The sequence below is a fragment of the Aptenodytes forsteri genome, unplaced genomic scaffold, assembly GCF_000699145.1.
Source record: "Aptenodytes forsteri isolate BGI_AS27 unplaced genomic scaffold, ASM69914v1 Scaffold299, whole genome shotgun sequence".
Classification (NCBI taxonomy): domain Eukaryota; kingdom Metazoa; phylum Chordata; class Aves; order Sphenisciformes; family Spheniscidae; genus Aptenodytes; species Aptenodytes forsteri.
The window spans coordinates 3,802,305-3,813,519 of record NW_008794154.1 but is presented as its reverse complement, the minus strand read 5'-3'; the positions used below and the strand labels follow the sequence as shown (position 1 = coordinate 3,813,519).

The following is an 11,215-nucleotide window of genomic DNA, read 5'->3' as shown; positions in this document are numbered from 1 at the left end:
GTCCATTATTTTGTTCTCCCTTTTTTTAAAAAAAAAAAAAAAAAAAAAAAGCCCCCAAAAGCTCTGGATGTGTGTTTTATAATATCAGTGGTACAGTGGATATTTGATCCCTCATTGGTGTCCTGTAGGCACTACGAGGTACTAAGAATTAGGTACCCTAAATGTTAGGGTACTGGGCTCTACAGTTAACCCTGTAGTATTTCTTACATTCGGCAGTATCTCACTATTTTAGTGTTAGGTCCAACTGGCTTTCAATTACTATGATAGAATACAGGCTTAGAGAAGAGGCTTGAGTAAACAAATAATGATCACTACTTATGGCTAGGTGGATCAAAAAGCAATAATTGAAGATCTAAAATAACACATTATGCCCACATTTAAGAAATGCTGTTGTTTAGCACTGTCACGTTTAGAGGACAAAAGATGTTGCATTTCCCTTTTGGTTTCAAAGAGGGACAGTATCTGAGGTGTTAAGAACAACGGTTAACTTCTGCTCCAAAGTGCTGCATAGACAGGTTGTCAGGAAGGAGAATAAACTTATCATGAAGGCATGAATCCATGAATCCATGCCTAAATAAGATTAATAAGGTGTCTGTGATGAACTTTTTCATAAAATTTGGATCGAACTTTTACAATGTAAAAGCTGCACTAAAATTCAACAGGGTAGGTTCAGATGCGTATTTCAGCTAATGTACAACATGTGCTGGATGTTCATCAGTCAACGGTTCTGTATCAGCCATGTTTTTATTTCAGCAATAAGTCAGTGTAAGTTAAACTGATGTAAACCAAGTCAAACCAGAGCCACCTAAACCCAGCCTTTGTTTCCCAGTTACTTCCACACAGTGGCATGCACAGCCAGGTCCTTTGTGGTGTGCTGGGACGTACCACAGATAGACACATTGTTTTCTGTCTGGTTCTAATATTTTGCCTTACTGGATGTTTGGAAGGATTCATTCAGCCTGATACTTGAAAACTTTCACTGTAACGAAATGAATGAACAATTCACCAGGCTGTCCTGTTCGCTTTCCTTGTTTAAGCATGTGCTGGCAATGCTGACACCAGAGAAACACCTCCGAGAATTTAGAGTAGGAAATGCTATGGCAGTGTACAAGCCTTGAAGGTAGAATTTGAAAATTTAGGAACAAGATGATTTGTAAGAATTGCTGCTGTGTGGTGTATGTTGTTAGTTAGAGCTTAAATAAGGAAGATTTCTTCTTTGGTTTTTATGTTTCTGCAGCTGCAGAATGAAATTATCTACTCAGCTTGAAATCACTGGCACTGGTGTGGACTGTTCTGTAAAATCAGTCCAGGAGGACTCTGCTCTTTAGTGCTGTGCCGTACATGCTGTGCTCTTGAAAACGAATAGCTATGGTGCAATGTCTGTAAGAACTATGACCTGTTAAAAAAATGTTGAGTATTATGTATAGAATTAATAGGCTCCTGTGGATGGTAATGAGTCCTTTCCACGTTTAGAGTTTCTGTTCATAAATTTCATAAAAGTATTGAGGTTCATTAGCATAACACCCCCCCCAAAAGGACCTTGTTAGCATTCCTTAACATCAGCGTTCTTTGAGTACGTACAGGTGAGCTCTGTAAAGGTGCTGTACTGCTCCACTAGCAATCCAAGCCTAATCGTCTATATTCTTTGTACTGTTTGCTATTTTCTCGCCTGTCCTTTTCCTTTAGGATGTCTGTAGCACTGCTGTATCCCTTCAGGATGGCTTTGACAACATAATGGTAACCACTCTGAGACCGTGAACTTCTCTTTATTTTTTTCTTTCGCACAAACATGCATTTTTTTCAAGACACAGGCTGCACACTTTGCTTTTGATGAGAATGATACGCTTTGGCACTCCTCTCACCTAGGTAGCGCAGTGGCTGCATGTGGGAAGGCTGTGAATACACTTGCACACAGAGAATATTTTTTTCTTACAAATATTTCCAATAACTGCATCACTGATTATTTTTTTTTCCTCTTCTGTTGTTTCTCGCTGTGAAAGATTAGAGTAGCTGCAAGATATGTCTGATGCCACGTGCATCTTAGCATGGCTGGCGCATTCCCATTCTGCCCTCATCTCCCTGCTGGTGGCTGGGTCTGCTCCTCTCTGCCGCTGTCCACTGTGGCAGCTTCTACCATGACATAAGGTGGGGTAGCGGTGCCTGCCATGTCAGATGAGCAGTAAGGGATGGACCACACGTTGTTTTTGGCCAGCACATGCCACCAGTGCTTCCCAGGCAGCACTTGGAGCCATTCCTGGCATGGGCCTGTTCCCGCTACAGTGAGACGCAGTTGTGCTGCTTAGCTCAGGCAGTGAGGGTCAGCTCCCCTGGCCCCACGTGAGCTGTAGTTTCCAAAATACTTCTTGTCCCACCTGAGCATGACAGTATACTGCCTGACGGTCTGTTCCTAAACTATGGCAGGATGTGTGGTTATTAGAATAACCATATTTTGTTACTTCCAAAACAAGTAACAGCTAACACTTACCTGTTAAATTATTAAGTTTCATAGAATTCAGTTGTTTCTGGAGAAAAACAATGATGGCGTGAAGTTTCATCCCTAATATCTGTGTTGGAAAGCTTTCCAGATACTAATTAGAAAAGCTGTTTCAGAGTTAGTTTGCAGGACTTTCGTCCTGTCTTAGGGAAACTGCAATGTTGTTAAAAGCACTAATTGGAAAGACAAAGCAAAATGTGTTTTTAAAAAGGCTTTGTTGCTTACCCTGTTGTCCATATTTTATATATGTGCAATCATTCCTGTTATTACAGGTAGCACATCAGAACAGGGTATAGATCACCATATTTGAAGTTAATTAGGCGCACCTAGATATGCAGCAAGTATACAGTGAGGTCTCAAATCTGTCATCATTTTCTTATCTAAATAAGTGTTAGTGTTTCACTACCTACTTTCGAAGTCAGATTTGGTCAGATTTTGGTCAAAATCAGCCTACGGTGCCATGGCTGCTACAGTCGCCTTTGCCAGTCCCAGTACCACCTAGAAAAGAAAATTCCTTCCAAATACATTATGGTCACATACCTTAACAGGACAAAGCAGTGAGTTTTGCTTCAATTTAAGGTGCGAGTAGAACAAAGAGAACAGTGGTTATTACTGTAACATTGCCTCAGCATTCAATAAAAGTGTTTGGGTTTTTTCTCCTTTTTTGTTTTGTTTTGTTTGTTTGACATGCATGCACAGTTCTGGGTTGCAGCAATTGGCTTGCATGTTTAGTTAACTCTTTACTAAATTATGCCCAGAGGGAGAAGTCCCTTTGAATTTAGCAATATCTGCTGCTGCTGCTGCTCAGGAATGCAGAGCACTCTCTCACAACATGGGAGCTTGCTCGGTGGCCGTGTGCTGCCGTGGAATAAATTGATCTGTCCCCTACGTAATGAACAGCTTTTTGCTTCCATTTTGCATGTGGTTTTGTGTGTGGTGCTTGCCTGGCCTGGGCAGTGGTGCCTTCAGTACAGGTGTGCTGCTCTTGAGTCTGTCAGCTCCGCTGCTTTGTGTGTGCTTTAAATGGTGGGGAAAAGATCGGTGGACAAAACTCACTTGAGGCTCTCTGAGCACTGTGTATTGCTGGGATCATGCAGCTGCTTATTTAGTATTTTCTTACAGAATTAGGGCCTAATCCAATTTCCATTGATATAACTTTCACTGACTTTGGAGGGATGCTGTTTTCACTGCATGGGCACGAGTGGACAAATTTTGCTCTTGGGCACACCAGGTTAGCTGTCACTGAGAGAAACAAAAGGATAACACATGGAGCACCGCTCTACAGACCAGCTTCCACAGAACCCACAAGGTGGTTTGTATTACTGCGGGAAATAGCTGAAGGCACCAGTTTTTCTAGAAATCAGTCATGGTTTTACCAGATTTCACCTTTGGGTGACTTCAAGTTACATCTTTATCCTGTGGTTGGCGCCTTAGGAAAAAGTTTCAGAAGCAATTTGCTCAGAGAAATTATTGTTCTTTTTTTTGTTTTTCTTCTTTTGCCTGTGTTTAAAAAAAGAAAAATCTTAAGTACTTGAGTACCTTTCCCCTGTACTTGGCTGACATCTGTTTTATGTGCATCCCGTCCGCAAGATGTACGTTCTGTTCAGCGTTTCAGTTTCTCACCTATCACGTTGTTTTGAGAGCTCCCCGTCTGATTTTGCAGATGTTTTTCTGGATAAATTTTGTCAGGACTGATATATGTTACTCTGCTCACACCTCCTGTACTCCCTAATTTGTTTTTCAGAATTTTCCATGAGATATTGGCTTGTTTTTAAAACAAACCTTTAGTGTAGCTTCTGCTTCCTTAGTGTAGCTTATTGTATCAGAGCTCCATTCTATCTTGTCTGCACCTTAGTGACCCCTTTAGCGGTGGTCCCTGAGGCTGGCACAGAGCCTAGCTAGGTCAGTCTGTTTGTTTGTTTGTTTGTTTTTAAAAGAAAGGATGGTATGAAAAATGAGTGTGTGACAACCCTGTGGCACCCTGTGGTAGCTTTGCCCTGATTTTGCATCTTGTCCTTGACCTCTTTTGTCTGTTCTCTACCCAAAGCACAGGGCGATTAATCCAGCCCCTGTCACAGCGGTTGATGTCTCTTGGGGCTGGATCGGTTGAAGCTGGAATGCTTTCTCTCTACCGTACTGCTTCCCTGAGTGATTCCCGTTCCCAATAGGTAGCTCTGCTTATTTCCCAGGTCTGTCGATGAGGATGCATGTATTTTTAAACCCAATCCAAAATAATAGCTGAAATTCAGGACTGCTGGTTGTGCTTACAGACTTGTTAACGCTTGGTACAGTTACCACTAAAGGGATGGGAGCAGATAAAGAAGGAGAGTTCCAATGGTGCTTCAGTATTTTATCCCATGTGAGATTTTCTTTTCCACCGGGTAGCCCTGATTGTAATGTTGTTGCTTGCAGTGTGTTATCAAAGTCACTTTTAGCCTTAAATTATAATACATCTCTGTAAGGATATCCTGATCAAAATGGCAAAGGCTTTGTTGGAGGACTTGGATTTTTTGTTTGGTTCTGTGGTGAACTGGGCAGCTACAGGGAAGGAGCATCACTGCTTCCAGCTCATGTCTGCCACTGAACTTTTTTGAGTAGAATGGTTTTCAAAATGATCAAGTGCAACTGTGCAGCATCACAATCGTACAGAAAATACACAGACTTGATTGTATCCTTGGCAAATTCTCATTCACCAGTTTTTTACAACCTCGGTACTGAAATTAAGTCTAACATTTTATTTTTCCCCTCTTTTCTGGTGCTTCAAAGCATACTAATGTAGTTATAATTGAAATCTTTAAATGCCATTAATTGCACATAAATATTGAGGCAATTTGAAATGAACCAACTAGGCAGTCTGCTGATCACAAATACGGACTGTGTTTCCAAGCTGTACTGGTTGGGAGCTGGAGATGCTTGTGTTACACATTTATCATACTATTATTTTGTATGTCATCATAAAATTTGCTAATCAGCATTTTGCCTGCTTCATCTGGGGGAAAGCTAGTAATCAGGTAGCTTGAGAAAGATATCAACTGTGTATTTGTACTAGAGACTGTCATTCACTCTAAGCTTCCTGTATAATTTAATATACTGTCTTCAAGACAGCTAGAATATTTTCTTTCTCTAATCCTTTGCAAAGCCCCATTTTAAAGGGTGTCTGCAAGACCTCTGTTCAGTAAATGGCTGTTTCTTCACTGCTGCAGTGTTACAGTACTGTCAGAAATCAAACAAAAGTCAATTCTTCCATCTCCCTATGTGTAAATACAGTTCAGCAGTTTGGCACTGAGCAACAGTGCTGTCTTGAAGGAAATGGTCAAGTCTCTCCATGACTCTTTAGGACACAACTTGGTGGGGTTTGTGTCCAGAACTGGACTTGTTCGGGGTGTGGAGGCCGTATCTGATGGGTGATGTGTCTTTCAGGGTCAGCCAATCGACCAAGCTGCTATTTTCACTCCACAAGTTCGACCCCCGTCTCAGCTTCCACAGTACCCAGGGTTGCAGCAAGCACAGGTACTGGTACTGCACTACTCCCATGGAGTGTCTGCATAAAAATGCTTTTAAACAGAGCTCCTTTACTTCCCAGCCTGCTTTTCTGTGCTTGGGACATGCCTCGTGCATGTGGCCTAGGATAATGGTGAGGCCTCCTTCTAGGATGCTTGCAGTCTCTGCACGCTGTAGCTTGTAAACATTTTTAACGTGGTCACTTCCCAGTTTTTCCTAATGTTGTTGCTGGTAAAGGCAAGTGTACTTCAGCGTTAAGCCTGAAATTTGGCGAATTTTTGGGGAGATAGTGATACCAGTAACTCTTTATTATGTCATGGTCATTCTGGTACTTCGGATTTTGGGGGGGGAAACAAAGAAAAGGAGAGAGCTGGAGCTGTGGAGCAGAGCCCCGCTCTTGCTCAGTGCCTCTCAGGGAAGGGTGGCATGGTGCAAGTTCCACCCTGCTGCGTGTGACCACGTTGCAGCTGCCTGAACCCGCAAACAGAAGTGGGGTACAACCAGAGTGGGTGACTCACAGGTCGGTGCATGGGTACAGCACTGCGTCTCACTGACTTGCCTCCGGTTGTCCAGGCTTTGGCTCTTTGATAAAGGACATCTCTTTCTTTTATAGTTAAGCTAATTTAAATATGGGCACAATGAAGTTACTCTTCTGTTTTCCGTGCAGAGCATGCCTCATGGATACACGATGTACAGCACTCAGATGCCTCTGCAGCAGCAGCAGCCTGGTGGTGTAGTGCTTTCCCCCAGCTACAACCCCCGAGCATACACAGCAGCTCATTCCAGCCCCACGCTGATGGAGAGGCTGCGGCAGATGCAACAGCAGCCCAGCGGATATATTCAACAGCAGGCCACTGCGTACATCCAGCCTTTGACAGGCACTCAGCGGTGAGCTTCTGCAGTTCTCATAGCTGGTAACATTGCAGTATTTTAATGGCAACTTTGTTTAGAGATCTAAAGCTTTATTTAAAATAAAGTGTATTAATCAAAATGAGGTTAATGTTGGGTCTAATTAGCAATAAATATGCCTTTCTCTCCAATTACCCCCTGTTTTTTCCCTCATTTAATTTTTGTGTTAAGTTGGTCTTGGTGCACGTTCTAGCCCAGTTGTCCTGTGTGTTTGTAGAACATAAAAATTCATGTAAAGACAGCTGTTGGATCCTATTTCACTACACACACAGATACGGTATCCATATTATGCAAACACGTGTGTGGTATTAAACAATAAATATTCCCGGTTTACCAAAGAGTCTGTAGTCAAGAAAACACAACACCAACGTCGTAGTTTAACTAGCAATAGACAAATTAATTTTGCTTAAGCCTGAATAGACTAAATTGACTTCACTTCGGAAGTACAGCTGAGTTGCAGTGCCTATGAGAAACAGGAAAAATTCATTGGTAAAGAAATGCAATGAAACAGAAGGCAGATGAAGCAGGAAAGAAATCTGTAAAAGGGAGTGTTACCGAGTAAGCAGAGTGGAAAGCTGGAGTTTCCAATTACTGTCTTGAATCAGATTATTTTTTTTTTCTAACAGGCTAGCATAGTCCAACTAACAGTCCAACTCTGCTCTTAACTGAATCAGAAATTTTGCCACTTTTAATTTCCACTTCAAGTAGACATGTTCAGTAGAGAGATTCCCCCAAAACAGGCTTAAATTAAAAGGGGGGGGGAACAGTCAGAATTTGCAAGGTCTGCCTCTGTACACACTGTCCAGCAGTAGCTGTGATGGAGTATCTGCACAGCACAGCGCTCTTCCCGTGTGCGGGTCACAGATTCATTGAAACAGCAGAGAGTACATAGATGTCAGTCATCACAAGGTGGTCTGGCCTGTCAGCAGAGCTTCAGTCCTGTCTCGCTGATCCCATGTAATTTATCCTGGAGTACCCCGATGAGCTCTGTTACCAAGTAGAGATACTCTTCTTTCTCTGCTTCAGCTCTAATTTGATCCCCAAACCGAAATCTCCTCTAGATGCTAAGTTCAGGTGTACTTAAACGACTTGCTCATCAATTGCTTGTTGTAAGCAGAATATGAAAGTGTCGTGTATGTAGCTATGCAATTCCTTCTCAACTCTTGTTATTTTTAATGAAATCAGTGTTTCTGGAATTGTGAACGTTACCATATATTCTGCAGCAATCACTGGTTCCTTAACTTCTTTTAAATTCTTGCAAGCCTGGCTATGTTAAGAATGTGCTCAATTTTGGGTATGTTTGCACCTCTTCAAAAAGTTTGGCCTTGACTTGGTTGACAGCCTTGTACGAAAACCTACAGGATGCCTTGCGTTAGGAATAAAGCTGCTAACCTGAATTGCCTTGTCTTTACTGAGTTTTAAACAGCTAATCTAAATTACGAGCTAGCTAACGTTTTCCTCATGTATATCTTTCTGCTTTGTCAATGTTAATTACTCCCACAACATCCTAAGAAAGTGTTTCTTACTTGGTGTGCTTTTTCAGTATTTTAGGAAGTAAAAAGTCTTTATAATCAGTTTTAAATTCATGGTAGTGTAACTATGAGGTGTTTTGGTTGGGAGAATGTTTTAGCTCTTATGTGGAATTCTTGCTTGAAATGTAGAAACTCATCACTCTTCCTAATAAAGCGAGAATTGAATGCGTGGATCTGTTCCTCTTGTTTAGAGGAATGTGTTATTACCTACATCAGTTACTGGGCAATAGTATGGTACAGCTTCTATTATGGAATATTGAAGTGTAAGCTGTATATAAGCTGTTATTTTTTTTTTCCCCAATCAGATTGAGCCATCAGCCTTTGCAGCCAAATTCACTGGTTGGAGGGGGACTGGACAGTGCATCGACCGCAGGTCCTCATCCGACCCTGAACTCAGTACAGCTGCCTCCAGAGCCAATGAGACAGAGACAGCAGCAGATGCGACAGCAGAGACTCTTCCAGGTGAGGGACACAGCTGCACTAGAAGCCAGGGATATTTCAGTGCAGGAAGGGAGTGTAAACATCACTGTATCAGGTGATGGCGTTACGCGCTCGCTTGCCTGTGTATTCAAGTCTAAAGCAGCAGAGCCTGGTGCTATAAACCCGAACTGCTTTTACTCAAGTGCAATAATTCATTGTTTACATTTGGGATTTCCAAAAGAGAGCTCTGGACATATATGTAAAATTCAGTACTTTCATTTTTCAAGACTGTAGAATGCCTCTGGAGAAGGTAAATTTGTGAATGGCCTAGCTGAATGTGCTGAGACAAAAGCAGTGGTTGTGCTCTCCCCTGTCTGGCCTTATAATATATACTGGAATTAAATCGAAGGGCTTGCTTCCTGTCTGGCCTATTTCCTATATTCTGATTTGATGATATATTTTTAATTTGGAGGTAAGTATCAGTTTATCAGCTAAATATGTAGGGCTTGGCACGGGGGAAGTAAATTACATTAAAAATCCTTCCCATGTCCCTTTGATGGTTGGAGTTATTTTCATGTTTTCATTTTAATGCAATAGCTATCTGTGCCGGTTCTTGTCGAACGACGATGTATTTTATCTAAATATTTTGATGTTGTAGTAAACTAAATATACCAGCTTTTGAGTATTTTTTTGTCTTTAATAGACAAAAAAAATACTCAAAAGCTGGTATATTTAGTTGTCAGCCTTGGTGTGGCTGACGATGAAAGTGGAAAGCTGTGAGGCTAATTTCCCAAATGGGGCCTTCAGTAACCAATGCTGTAAGCGAGCCCAGATCCTGTGCTGGGCATCAGTCATGAGAAGCCATATTGCTTGGCTCGTAGTCGTTCCCTGAGGCAGTGTGCGTGTCGTGTCACTTGGTTCAATGCCCATCTTCTTTCAGTTGCAGCAGCAGCAGCAGGGGCAGCAGCAGGCGCTTGGTCTCCAGCCCGTGCAACCGCAGCAGCCTTTGGTAAGCAGAGGCAACTGCCGGATATTTTGGGCAGGTGCGAGGGTAGTGACAGGGTGGGTTTTGTCACTTACGGAGATGGGCAGCGTGGCAGTCTGGGGAGAGGGTTTGTGTAAGCTTCCCCGCATCACCATCTGCCTGCCAGTGCTGACTCCGTGGTGCCTGCAGTGCCATACTACCTCCACCGCTCTGAATGCCGTACGACCGTGTGCCCAGTGCCGGTGGCGACATGCTCGTTTTGCCTCCATCCTGAGCTGGCCACAAGTTGTAGCTGTGATAACAGAGTGTATTAGCTGGGGCTCAACAGCCTGCTAGTGCATCCAGGTAGCTCCTGGCTGGCTCCAACCATGGGCAGAGGAAGAGTGTATCTGTCCACAGAAGACTGCGTAAATGTGTCCATCTTGCCAAAACGTGGCAAGAGGTGGGTTATGCATGCGCTGAGGTGTCCTTGGAGGTGACCTCGCCTGCTGACCTCTGATGGGGAGGCAAGTACAGTTTTGATCGCAGGCCTTGGCAAGGAGGGCTTATGCACTGCCCTGCTCAACCCCTGGCGCCTCTGCAGCAGCGTGTTTGAGTTCAAAGATGTTCCTTCTAGGACTGGAGTACACGCTGCCTCCTGCACTTTCATGGTTCATTCACCAATTTAGTCACAACTGATACCAAAGTTGGGCCAATGATGATGCGTTGTTTTGGCTGAAAAGAGATTTGTGTTTGTGTAGAAGTTCAAACACTTCATTTCAACACATCTTTTTGAAATTACACTTAGCAGTATTGATTTAAAACTAATGGTTAATATCCCAAACAATACAAATAACCACCCATAGCAGTTCTTTTGAGAATTACTTGGGGATATAGTTACAAAATGGGTACAGGTGCTTTTCTAATTCTGTACATCTCTTCTCCATCACCAGTAAAATAAGACTGCCCAGACTAACTGCCCTAAGTCTCTTTATGTGAATTCGAAGGGGGGAAAAAATCAGATGCTTTAAAGTCACCTCAGTCTTGCTCCTAGTGCAGCATAAATAAATGACTTTTGAAAATCTGATACAGAACCAAGTGCTGTAATCTCTTACAGCAGATCCCCCCCACTGAAAGTCAGGGATCTTTTTTCTGGGCATCTAAAGATGCCATTTAGTAGTCCCAAAGCAGCAAGCTAAGGTAAATTAACACCTTACTGCTGCAGGAATTAATTTTTCCTGTTTATGCTTGCTGTGCTATGCATTTTTATAAGTGATATCCTCATTAATATATCATAGTAATAATAAATAGCCCTTGCTAACTTTAAAAACTTGATGAGAAATCTGTAGTTGCTGCTGATACATATAAATTGGTGGCTTTTTCTGTCTTTGCAAT

At 42.5% G+C, this 11,215-nt stretch overlaps 1 protein-coding gene across 1 annotated transcript in view; it reads left to right on the top strand.

The window, feature by feature from the left end:
- LOC103899171 (mediator of RNA polymerase II transcription subunit 12-like protein) overlaps nt 1-11,215 on the top strand; it is a gene marked incomplete at its 5' end in the record, with an annotated part of 44,625 nt that overhangs the window by 29,550 nt on the left and 3,860 nt on the right. Inside the window, 5 exons of the mRNA XM_019472008.1 lie at nt 1,687-1,737; nt 5,915-6,004; nt 6,663-6,883; nt 8,742-8,898; nt 9,803-9,865. Coding sequence (XP_019327553.1) covers nt 1,687-1,737; nt 5,915-6,004; nt 6,663-6,883; nt 8,742-8,898; nt 9,803-9,865 — 582 coding nt within the window. The remainder of the gene's footprint in view (nt 1-1,686; nt 1,738-5,914; nt 6,005-6,662; nt 6,884-8,741; nt 8,899-9,802; nt 9,866-11,215) is intronic.